This window comes from Lissotriton vulgaris, chromosome 10, assembly GCF_964263255.1.
Source record: "Lissotriton vulgaris chromosome 10, aLisVul1.2, whole genome shotgun sequence".
In the NCBI taxonomy this organism is placed as follows: Eukaryota; Metazoa; Chordata; class Amphibia; order Caudata; family Salamandridae; genus Lissotriton; species Lissotriton vulgaris.
This window is the reverse complement of record NC_141698.1, coordinates 1,005,524,155-1,005,536,907: the sequence shown is the minus strand read 5'-3', so window position 1 is coordinate 1,005,536,907 and position 12,753 is coordinate 1,005,524,155. Positions and strand designations below refer to the sequence as shown.

The 12,753-nt window shown below is 48.6% G+C and overlaps 1 protein-coding gene across 1 annotated transcript in view; it reads right to left on the bottom strand.

Moving 5' to 3' along the window:
- Positions 1 to 12,753, bottom strand: part of LOC147689143 (ras-related GTP-binding protein A) — a 155,671-nt gene that overhangs the window by 34,751 nt on the left and 108,167 nt on the right. Inside the window, exon 8 of the mRNA XM_086942036.1 lies at positions 2,917 to 3,008. Within this exon, the coding sequence (XP_086798162.1) occupies positions 2,917 to 3,008 (92 nt within the window). The remainder of the gene's footprint in view (positions 1 to 2,916; positions 3,009 to 12,753) is intronic.

Genomic DNA, 12,753 nt, shown 5'->3' with positions numbered 1-12,753 from the left:
GTTGCTTTGGGTAACAACTGAATGCTCTGTCTGGCTCTGCACCGCCTGTAGGCAGGGAAAGCAAGGTCTTGGCATCTCAGAGGAGTGCAGGCTTGTGAAACGGGCCATAAAGAGCTCGAGCTACAAAGCACTGGAAGCACGAACACAATTCAGAGATTAAAAAGTGTGGGTACAAAACTTGGATTGAAAGAATAAGGGCACAAAAAGAGAGGGGATTAAGTATTGTTCAGAAGAGAAGGAGACTACTAAAAAAAGGAAGCTTGTGGGAGGAGCTCTTCAGAAAGTACTGCTTGAAGAGTTGTGGAAGTGAAGTGGGAGGGCACTGCTAGATGTTGGTCGAAATGGAATTTAACTTCCAGAGCTTAGTTTAAGGCCCGACAATATTACAGCTGTGGGTGTTTAATAGCCCGCCATACATTTTCATTTCATTTCCTAGGTACGCAGGAGTACACAAGTTTACTAATTTGAAAATAAAGAGGCTGAGATAATGAAAGTACGAACGTAGTCTACAAAGTTTGGGCTTCAGGTAGGCCGCAGACATCCAGAATTGGATTTTGCAAAATTATTGCTTTTGCTACAAAGTGTAACCTCACCTGAAACCTTCAAGTACAGGACATTCCCATTATTGAGATTTGATACTACTGTGGTCTGAATAAGGGCAGTAAGTACTGGAACTTCAGAATGAAAATTGAAAGATTTCACAATTTTCCAGCTCTGCCTATTTATGGATAGTTCGTGGTCTAACCATAGTCCCTGGCTGTTCATTATTTGAGGGGGGGTCCATTCCAACTGCCTCATCTCCAAGGAAGCAGGAAATTCATTATTGCTTGGGGAACACACTTGTAATGCATATATCCTTAGCGCGTGGACACGCCGAGATGGTGTAACCATGCGCTTTATAAATTTCTTTATTATAGTATTTCTGTAGGACGAACCTAGCCAAAAGGCAGCACCTCTCTTAAGGTTCTCTTTTAAGCTCACAGAGAGACAGTATAGTCTGGAAATCTAGCTTCTACTTCCTTAACAAAATGGCTAGCCGATACACTGAAAGGGCAGATCCATAGGGCCTACAGTTACTTAGACAACCCATCTATTATACTGGTAACTATAGCCATCTTGTCCATATAGACCACTTGCAGCGTATGAACCAGAAGTGTCAAAGGCAGCAGACCGGTTTAACAACCAAACACCTCTAATCTCTCAACCACAAGACTAACCTTAAGACCTGTCTAGTCAGACTGTGGTTCTGTGCTCTGGTAGAAACCTGGAATGGTTGTATAGGTGGCCTGCAGCTGCTCACCCTCCTCCACCGTCTTTAATATGCAGGGGTGCAGATGAGCTCAGTTCATATATACACAACCAGGTTAGACTGGGGGCAAAACAGCCAGAAACAGAGACCCATAAGCAGAAACAAACTACGTACAATGTTAGTCTAGATCTACCAGTGGTGGCCGACAGATATGGGATCTCCGCCATCTCCGGCTCCAAAGGTGAAGAATTTAGGAGTCATTATTGACAACCAACTCTCTTTTAAACCTCAAGTCAAGGCGATTTCGTCTTCCATACACTGGACCCTGAAAATTATCAGGAAGGTCCTCCCCTTGTTACCGGGGGGAGCAGAAAGCCGGTGGTGATGGCACTTTTGCTTTCGCGCCTCGATTATTGTAACGCCTTCTTCTAGAGGCCCAACAGGGGTTGCTTAACAAACTTCAGGTCTTACAAAACGCGGCAGCCCGCATTATAGGGGGCTTGCCCAAGTTTTCATCAGTCACCAGGGAACTGGAGAAGCTGCACTGGCTCCCTGTTCGAAAGCGGATTTTGTTTAAAGCCCTTTGCATCGTCTTCAAGGCACTGCATGGTCTGGACCCGGTGTTTCTTCAGGATCGCTTTCAATGGTACAGACCAGGGAGACAACTAAGGTCGGCCAGTATGGGGCTGATTAAAACAGCCCATATCAGGAAGGCGCGCTGGGGGGGGCAGAAGCTTTGTCAGGGGAGCAGCAAAGGCGTGGAATGCCCTTCCTTTAGCCCTCAAACAAAATACTAACTTGCTGGCTTTCAGAAAAAAATTGAAAACATGGCTCTTCACCCTCTAGTTCCGGAGGATCAATCTCAGGGAGATACCACTTCAGCGCCAGGACACCGGTTGGTATTAGCGCGCTTTACAAGTGTTATAAATAAATAAAAATAAATAAATCAAACTGAAGAACAGTATCCACATTTCTTGCATCAGAACTGCAAAGGATTCCATACATCCCGCAGGAAGGTGCGGTCTGGAAAGACCAGACAATCAGGCAGCAGCATGACCAAACTTCACAGGACTACAAAGACAGTGACAGAAAAACCACAGCTGGGGCTTTGCCCTACCTACTACAACAGGAACTGCAAATGCACAGAACTATTCCTGGAAATGTTCCAGGAACTAAGGAGACAAGTCCTAGTCCAACAGCCAAACATGGCATAAAGCCAGAGCTTTGCAAGGTGAAAAGGAAGCTGGCTACGAAATAAAAGAGACCATTTCGGCTTTAAGCGCTAAAATCGTACTATATTAGCAAGTCATTTTTTGCTGTTTTTATTTTGATCAATCACGCTGGATCTTTTTCTAGACAAATAAAAATAATCTGAATGAAAAAGCACAATGCGTATAGAGATAAACATACCTTCAATGTTCTGCAACAGCTTCACCTATTCTAGCATCAATCAAGTTGCTGCAGTTGAAAATCGCATCTTCTATTTTGATTAGACTTCACTTTTAACAAATATTAGGAAATGATAGCTCGGCCAGCGTATTACTCTAAAAAACATTATGTATCAATTTCATAGACAACGTTTGGCTCAATCAGTTAGAAAAAAAAAAACTTAAAATCAATTGGTTCTCAAACATTCTAAACAAGAAATGTTAAGCATGAACTCTCACCTGCAGCTCAGCTTGAACTGTTTAATAATGTTGCTGATTTTTTCAAATCTGTGGATATCCCGCTGTTCTTTACACTGATAATGAGAAATTACCTAGAAAAAGCGAAATGAAACATTGGTCAAGGCATTGTTTGAGATCTATTGAAACATGCTGATACCACATTCAAAGTCAATATTTCTCATAAACCTGATATCTGTGCTATACGTGCCCAGCACGGACTTGGGACACATGCCCATGTCTGTTGGTCAACTGCTACAAGTTTATTTTAATATACCATAACACAATTCTATGGCCTTGGGCACTGCAGTGAGAAAGCTGCTTACGTTCTGTATTTCTCGACAGTTCAAGTGGGCTGCATGTCTCAATGTTAAGGGATTATAGGTAACTAGAGGGTTCAATCTAAGACTAAAGGGGTGCTAGGACCGTTTGGTTTGCTTTTCTGATCATTAATTTTATTGGTTAAGAAAAGCCATAGGTGATATATGACCTAAAAACTGCAGATCTTGCTGGACATTGTACTGGACTATATATCAGAGTCCCTAATCATTTCTCTTAGAGTACACCGTAACTTTTCTTGCTTGCTTCCTATTGGAAGAAGAGCGCCAATATTGAGCCCCTGGAACTTTAGAGCTGTGCTACAGTATTCAAAGCCCTAGGACACCAGTGCCAAACAGAAATTACTCACCAAAGAAATGGCCGGTAGCCACAGACTCTCTTGTGACCAGGACATACAACCCACCACAGGAATAAGATGGAACCCAGTCTATATTAAATAAACTCAAACTCTTGTCAGACTTCAACCCCATTAACAACAAAGGTATGTCCAATATTTGTGAACCAAATGGGCATGTCTGACAAAGTCCTCAAATAGCTAACCTTATTCCTCTCAAAGAAGAACATGTATGTCTAATTGGAACTATACACTTACTTAAAATCAATTATGCAAGCCTCTCTTTTCACCTCCATGATGTTCCACACAAAATAAACCCCTCTGAAGGTTCCTAGGTAATCTGGACACATCCCTCTGTAGCACTTTTTAAGACAACATCCGTAGTGCCTTCACAAAAAAAGTGACTGTTTCAAAAGGATGAATACTGTCAATTTACATGGTGGTTCAGTATTACATAATCTTGACAGTATCTCATTATGGCATAGGGTCAATTGTTTTTTTATAATTACATTTATCAGAGTTCATCCTTCTATCTCGCAAATATATGTGTAGGAAAGTGGATTGTTATACAGTGTTGTGGGGAGACCTCATCATGCAATAATGTCACAATCTCGATCAGGTCTAGTATGTTTTTTTTTTAACAAAACTCATAGTTGAGTGCTGGGTAGCCGTGGTGCAGAGCAGTCAGGCTTAGTCAACGGGCAAGTGTAAAGCATGTAGAGTACCGAAACAGTAAATAAGAATGCTATATAAAACTTTATAAATAAATAAAGACAACTCCGTTAATATCAGACACCAAAAAGACAACAATCTCTTGAGGGGAACTGGGGATACGACTTTATAAAGGTAAGCAAATTTGCTTGAATACAATTAATCTTTTTAATCAGCTTTGTGGATTCTGAAGCAGCAGGCCTAATAAATACCAATCTTCTCTCAGACAGGCCACAATGGCCAATGAAGCCAGTCACATGGACCACTTAGGTCCAGGGAGACAGTTACTTGTCAGGTCCGGCATACTCAGAGTCCTAAGTGCACTTTCCTCCATACCCGGGAATCAGGATGCTGATGAAGTGCTGATGGGATGTAAGGAGTGTTCCTGTGATCACCCTTGTATTCATGAGCATCAGGGGTTGTCTCTGGCCCTGTTGATCAGTGCTAAAGTGCAAGTGCTCCCTGTGTAAATTGTGATTATGATAGGTTATCTATGATTGGCATATTTGATTTACTGGTAAGTCCCTAGTAAAGTGCCCTGTGTGTGTCCAGGACCTCTAAATCAAATGCTACTAGTGGGCCTGCAGCACTGGTTGTACCACCCACATGAGTAGCCCTGCATACCAATCTCAGACTTGCCACTGCAGTGTCTGTGCACGCAGTTTTAAACTGCCATGTTGACCAGACAAGTGCACCCACTTGGTAGGCCTAAGTACTCTCATGGGCAGGGTGCAGTGTATGTGAATGGTAGGACATTTACTGTTGTGTTTTGCATGTCCTGATAGTGAAATACTGCCAATTTTGTTTTTAGGTCTCGCCTAGTGACTGTTGTGGGTTTTACGTTCGAAGGGGGACAGGAGATGTGTACGCGTACGGACTGGAGATGTCCACGCGTACGGGTGATGTGTACGCGTGCACATCTCCTGCCCCGTACAGGTCATGTGTACGCGTGCACATCTCCTGTTCCTCCCAGTCTCCTACTCGCTGTGCCTGCATGAACAGGAGTTGTGCATGCAGAGACAGCTCGTTGTTTCCAGGCTCTGCGGTAATTTTGGAAACTGTTGAGAAGTTGATGGCATCTTCCAACCCATGGGACCGGATGCAGCCGTTGCATTGCAAATGCTTGTTCACTACTGTAAGGACTAGCTCTCCCACAGGCTTAGGCAATCTTAGGAGCTGTCTTGCAACTTTTTACAAGTGTAACTTTCAATTGGGAACCGCTAGAGATTTGAACTTTGGACTTCTGAGCTCAGGATTTGAAAATACAGATGGTGATTTTTAAGTTGTGTGGAAGAAAATGCCACTTTTAAAAAGTGTGCATTTTCTTGCTTTAACATTCGGTCCCTCTGCCTGCTTATGGAATCAATGTCTGGTTTAGAGTGACAGGACATTCACTCTAGACATTCACACAAAAGGGAGCTGAGGTGTGCTCTGCATATCCTGATGGCCCATCAGCAGGCTGATGGGTCTTCCTGAGCTAGAGCGGTGGGAGGAGTTGTCACTGACACCTGAATAGAGCTGTGTTTGCCTTTCACAATGCTGTCTCCACCCCTTGTCGAATGGCCAGACCAGGGAGGACAGAACTGGTTCTACTTAGCAAGAGAGACTTTCTTTGAAGCCCTCATGCTTCAAAGGCTGAACGTGATAAGTATTGGAGCTCTGACCCCAGAATTTTAAAAACACTTCCAGACTAAAAGGATCCTGCCAAGAGAACGAGCTGCCAGGAGGAGTACTGGAGGGAGGGGGGGGGGGAGGGGGTGGGGGAGGACATACCTATTGGTGTGTCAATGTTTTTAGGTTGATTTAGACTCTGCCTTGTGGGTTGCTTTGCTGGGTTGGAATGCAGTTGCTTCTTCTGTCTGTGGAGAGTGGAGAGGACTGGACTTTTAATTTGCTGTATCCTGCTTAAGAAGATTCTCCAAAGGCTTGAAGTAGAGCTTGCCTCCTGTTAAGAAGTCTCTGGGGCACAAAGGCTTCAACTACAGCACTTAGACTCCATTGCAGGGAATCCTGAACCTGCCAAGTGATGCCAATCCCAGTTCTGGGCCACTGGAAGGGTTTGCTGAGCTGTAACTGCAAGAAAAGCATACCCAATGCAGTCACCGACACTGCTCTGTGCACAGACGCCGTGATCCCCACTCGCTGAGTGAGCGCAGCACAGACCTCGACAACACGGCAGCCCTGGTCTCACCGCCTACATCACATCTCGCTGAACTTGACGCAGCAGCTTGCACCGACACTGTGGGCACTGCCTTACCACACCAACAGCACCACAACGCTGACCTCACCACCACCTAAGCACCGACGTCCTCATTTGCACCACAGCCACGGTCACGCCTTGCCGCACCGGCCCCAACACCACAGCCTCAAGCTGCCGCAACAGCGCTCCACACCGACGCCATGACCGCTGCCTGCACCAAAGCCACGGACACCATATCGTGAAGTGCACGACGCACCACGAGCGACAACACCATAGCCCAGGCACCGCCGACATCAGCGCTCCCAACTTAGACCTCACAGAGTTCGATCTGCAACGAGTGCGAATCAGAGGAGTCACAGACTTCTACACTGACCTGTGGCATTTACGCCAGTTACGCCCAGATCACCGCAAGGTGCTCCACGACTCTTCGATTTCCAAGGTACTGTTTGCGGGTCTTCCCAGACACGGTAGCCGGCCGTTGACTCCATCGAGATAGGACTGAACTGTTGGATGTGTTGACCATGACTCCTTGATAGCCACTGTTGGAGCTATCAACTTCAATTAACTGTATTTTTGGGATATTCTTTGAAAATTCATATCTTTGGTTGTGTATGTTAGTTTTTTGTCATTTTGGTCTGTTTTTTTTAAGGTAAATATTGGCTATTCTTCTAAACCGGTGTGGTGTTCATTTTGAAGTCTTTTCACTGTGATACTGTGTGTATTTTGTACAAATACTTTACACATTGCTTCTGGGATAAGCCTGTCTGCTTGTGGCAAGCTACAAAGGGGTTGAGCAGGGGTTATCTTAAGCATGTAATCCCCTTATCCTGACCAGAAGGAAGGCTCCCTATTTGGACATGGAGCATGCCACTGCCAACTAGAGACCCCCAGTTATAACAAGTGGATTTTTAAGGCAACATCACTGAGAATTTATTTGGGGAAAGGGAGACATGCCCATTGGTATGCCAAAGTTTTTTGGTTGACTTAGACTCTGCCTTGCTGACGGAGCGAATGAGACCCCTTCTCCTGTTATATAACATTACAGAGCATACCACAGAGTAAAATGGAGACCGGTGATGCTTACCCATTATGGATGGCACAGGCACAGCTCCGGAAAATAAGGAAAGAATATAGCTGGGAAGGGGATTACAGTTCTACCAGTAAAACAACTTTATTTCAATGTCCCTTCGATGCAGTGTTCCAATGTAAGAAAATGTGCTTTCAAACGATTAAATGTTGGATGTCGACCCGCTTCCGTAGGCGGAAACTGCAAATGCTACTTACCAGTATGCATCTGTTCTTGGCATGTAGGGCTGCTGACATTCATATCTGTGCATAGATCGCCGCCTAGTGTTGGGTCCGGATGATTGCACATTGTTGTCCTGGAAGAGTCTTCGAAGTATCACGAGATAGGTGGCTCCTCCCCTGGACTACAGTGCGCATGGGCATCGACTCCATCCCCAGATTGTTTTTAGCCATTTCGGCCAAGATGGAGTGAAACTAAGTGAAAGATGACCATGCCAGAAGTATGTGTGAATTCTGCAGCTGCTACAGGCGCCGGGGAGGAGGGCGGGCGATATGAATGTCAGCAGCCCTACATGCCAAGAACAGATGCATACTGGTAAGTAGCATTTGCAGTTCGAGGCATGTGGGCTGCTGAATTCATATCTGTGCATAGAATACATAGCAGTCCCTCCATTAGCGGCGGCCGCCCGTGCCAGCTGCAGCAGTTTGGAAAAGTGTCTTGAGAACAGCCTGCCCTACAGCTGCCTGCAGTTTGGAGTGTACGTCTACACAGTAATGCTTGGTAAATGTATGTGTGGTAGACCATGTGGCTGCTCTACATATGTCCTCTAAGGGAATGTTACCTAGAAAAGCCATAGAGGCCCCCAACTTTCTAGTGGAGTGGGCTCTTGGTGGAATGGTAAGAGTGCGTTTTGCCTTAGCATAGCAGATTTGAATACATTTCACAATCCACCTAGCAATACCAGCCTTTGAAATAGGGTTACCTTTGTGATGTGGCGCAAAAGCAACAAAAAGCTGCTTAGTCTTTCTAAACTCTTTGGTCCTATCAATGTAATACATTAGGGCCCGTTTAACGTCAAGGGTATGGAGCATTCGCTCCGCCAGTGACTCTGGATTTTGAAAGAACACCGGCAACTCAACGGTTTGGTTGATGTGGAATTGAGACACAACCTTGGGTAGAATTTAGGGTTAGTGCGGAGTACTACCCTGTTTGAATGAACTTGGAAGAAAGGCTCTTGGATGGTGAGGGCCTGCAGTTCACTAACCCTCCGTAGCGATGTAATTGCTACCAGGAAAGCCACTTTCCACGTTAAGAACTGGATCTCGCAGGAATGTAGTGGCTCAAAGGGAGGACCCATCAGTCTTGTAAGAACCACATTGAGGTTCCATTCAGGAGCTGGTGGAGTCCGTGGCGGAATGACTTTTGAGGCCTTCCAGAAAAGCTTTGATGGCAGGCACCTTGAAAAGTGAAAGGTGTTGTCTATTTTGGAGGTATGCGGCCATTGCAGACAGGTGAATGCGAATGGAAGTATATGCCAAATTACACTTGTATAGATGGAACAGGTAACAGATGATGTTCTGAATAGAAGCATCCAGTGGATTAATGCTGTGGTTTGCGCAATAGATGACAAACCGCTTCCATTTTGCCGCATAACATGCTCTAGTAGTGGGCTTCCTAGCCTCCCGAATGATGTCTATGCAATTGGGAGGAAGGTTGAGGTAGCCAAACTCTAGGACTTCAGGAGCCAGATCGCCAGGTTGAGCTGTTGCGGATCTGGGTGCTGAATGTCGCCATGGCTCTGCGTCAGACGGCTGGGTGTGAGGTGAAGCCTCTGATGCGGTACCACGGACAGTTCCAGAAACGTGGTGTACCATGGTTGGCGTGCCCACGTTGGAGCAACTAGGATGAGAGTCATCGAGTGCTGCCTGAGCTTGCGCGCCACCAGCGGTATCAGAGGTGCTGGGGGGAAAGCGTACGCAAATCTGCCTGACCAGTTCATCCATATCGCATTGCCCTGCGATTGCGGGTGTGGGAACCTGGCGGCGAAGCTTTGGCATTTTGCGTTCTCCCTTGTGGCGAACAGGTCGATCTCTGGATGACCCCACCTTTGGAAGTACGGTTGGAGTACTGATGGATGTATCTCCCACTCGTGCATTTGGTGGCTGTGCCTGCTGAGCAGGTCCTCCATTTGATTGTCCTTGCCTGGGAGATGTTCTGCCATGAGGAAAATGTTCCTTTGAATGGCCCACTTCCACATGCTCTGAGCCAGATGAGACAGCTGCGGAGAGTGTGTGCCTCCCTGCTTCTGAATGTAGTACATGGCCGTCATGTTGTCCGTCCGGATCAACACGACCTTGTTGCACAGATGTACTTTGAATGCCTTTAGGGCCATGAAGATTGCCATCAGTTCCAGTACATTGATGTGCATCTTCCTTTGCTGTGGCGTCCATAGTCCCTGCACCGTGTATTGGAGTACATGCGCTCCCCATCCCTGGAGAGAAGCGTCCGTTGTCAGGATAATCTGCGGCACAGGCTCCTGGAACGGTCGGCCCTTGCAAAGGTTTTGTGGATTCCACCAATGCAGAGAGTTGTATGCCCGACCGCTCACCAACACTAGGTCTTTTAACTGCCCGTGAGCCTGAGTTCACTGACGTGCTAAGCACTCCTGAAGCGGACGCATATGTAGCCTCGCGTGCGGGACTATGGAAATGCAGGAGGCCATCATGCCTATCAACTGCATGAACACTCTTGCTGGAAGCGAGTGTTGAGGTCTGAATCTCTGGATCAGCGATTGAATGCTGTTCACTCTCACTGAATTCGGCTGCGCCGTGGCCGCCAGAGTGTTTATTGTCGCAATCAATCAATCAATGACATTTATAAAGCGCACTACATACCCGTAGGGTCTCAAGGCGCTGGGGGTGGGGGTGGGGGGGTGCTGCTACTGCTCGAACAGCCAGGTCTTCAGCTTCTTCCTGAAGGAGAGGTGGTCTTGGGTCAGGCGCAGGTCGGTCGGGAGGGAGTTCCAGGTCTTGGCGGCCAGGTAGGAGAAGGACCTTCCTCCTGTCGTCGCTCTTCGGATGCGGGGGACGGCGGCGAGGGCGTGGTTGGCTGATCGGAGGTGGCGTTTGGGAGCGTAGAAGTTGATTCGGCTGTTGAGGTAGCTCGGGCCTTGGTCGTGTAGGGCTTTGTGTGCGTGGGTGAGGAGGCGGAAGGTGATTCTTTTGTTGACGGGGAGCCAGTGAAAGTCTCTCAGATGTCCGGAGATGTGGCTGGTTCGTGGGATGTCGAGGATGAGTCTGGCTGAGGCGTTCTGGATCCGCTGGAGTCTCTTCTGGAGCTTGGCGGTGGTACCGGCGTAGAGGGCGTTGCCGTAGTCCAGTCGGCTGGTGACGAGGGCCTGGGTGACGGTCTTCCTGGTCTCGGTGGGGATCCACCAGAAGATCTTCCGTAGCATGCGTAGGATGTTGAAGCACGCCGAGGAAACGTTGTTGACTTGCCTGGTCATGGAGAGGGAGGAGTCCAGGATGAAGCCCAGGTTGCGTGCATGGTCTGTCGGTTTGGGTGCGGTGCCCAGGGCGGGAGGCCACCAGGAGTCGTCCCAGGCGGAGGGTGAGGAGCCCAGGATGAGGACCTCCGTCTTGTCCGAGTTCAGTTTCAGGCGGCTGGTCGTCATCCACTCGGCTACCTCTTTCATCCCTTCGTGCAGGTTGGCTCTGGCGGCGGCGGGGTCGTTGGTCAGGGAGAGGATCAGCTGAGTGTCGTCGGTGTAGGAGATTATGTTGAGGTTGTGTTGGCGGGCGATGGCCGCGAGGGGGCTCATGTAGACGTTGAAGAGGGTGGGGCTCAGAGAGGATCCTTGAGGGACGCCGCAGATGACTTTGGTGGCTTCTGACTTGTACGGTGGTAGGCGGACTCTCTGAGTTCTTCCGTCGAGGAAGGAGATGACCCATTCCAGCGCCTTGTCCTGGATTCCGACGTTGCTGAGGCGCTGTACTAGGGTGCGGTGGCAGACAGTGTCGAATGCCGCGGAGAGGTCTAGGAGGATGAGGGCCGCTGTTTCTCCATTGTCCATCAGGGCTCGGATGTCATCGGTGGCAGCGATGAGGGCGGTCTCGGTACTGTGGTTGGCTCGGAAGCCGGACTGTGAGGGGTCGAGGGATCCATTCGACTCGAGGAAGGCGGCCATCTGCTTGTTGACGGTCTTCTCGATGACTTTGGCTGGAAACGGGAGGAGCGAGATAGGGCGGTAGTTCTTGAGTTCGGTGGGGTCCGCTGTGGGTTTCTTGAGTAGAGCGCTGAGTTCGGCGTGCTTCCAGCTCTCAGGGAAGGCGGCGGTGTCGAAGGATGTGTTGATGATGTCTCGCAGGTGGGGTGCGATGACAGCGTCAGCCTTGTTGAAGACGTGGTGAGGGCAGGGGTCGGTCAGTGATCCGGAGTGGATGGAGTTCATCGTGCGGATGGTGTCTTCGGTGCTGATCGGGGTCCAGGCGTGGAGGGTGGTGGTGGGGGGTGGTTGTTCGGTCTTGGTGTGCGTTGGTTGGTTGTTGAAGCTGTTGTGTATGTCTGCGATTTTGTTGTGGAAGTATGAAGCGAGGGAGTTGCAGAGGTCTTGCGATGGGGTGATGTCGTTTCCTGCGCTGGGGTTGGATAGCTCTTTCACGATGTTGAAGAGTTCCTTGCAGTTGTGTGCGTTGTTGTCCAGCCGGTCCTTGAATGCAGTTTTCTTGGCGGCGCGGATCAGCTGGTGGTGCTTCCGGATGGCTAGCTTGAAGGTGGTCCTGTTGTCCGGTGTAGGTTCCCTTCTCCAGACTTTCTCGAGGGCTCGGCAGTTCTTCTTGGAGCACTTGAGTTCGTCGGTGAACCACGGGGCTTTCTTGCTGCCGGGTCTGCTGGGCGGGGTCCTCAGTGGGGCGAGTTCGTCCGCGCAGTTGCTGATCCACTTCGTGAGGTTGTCGGCGGCCTGGCTGGGGTTCGCTGTGCTGGCTCAGGGAGGTGGCGAGCTGGTCTGCTGTGATCTTGTTCCAGCTTCTGCGGGCGGCCTGTTGCTGGTGGCGGTGGGTCGTCGTTCTCTTGAAGGTGAAGTGGACGCAGCTGTGGTCCGTCCATTGAAGCTCTGTGGCGTGGCTGAAGTCTATGTCTGTGCTGGAAGAGAAGACTGCGTCGAGTGTGTGTCCGGCGAGGTGGGTGGGGGTGGACACCAGCTGCTTGAGTCCAAGATTGGCGAGGTTG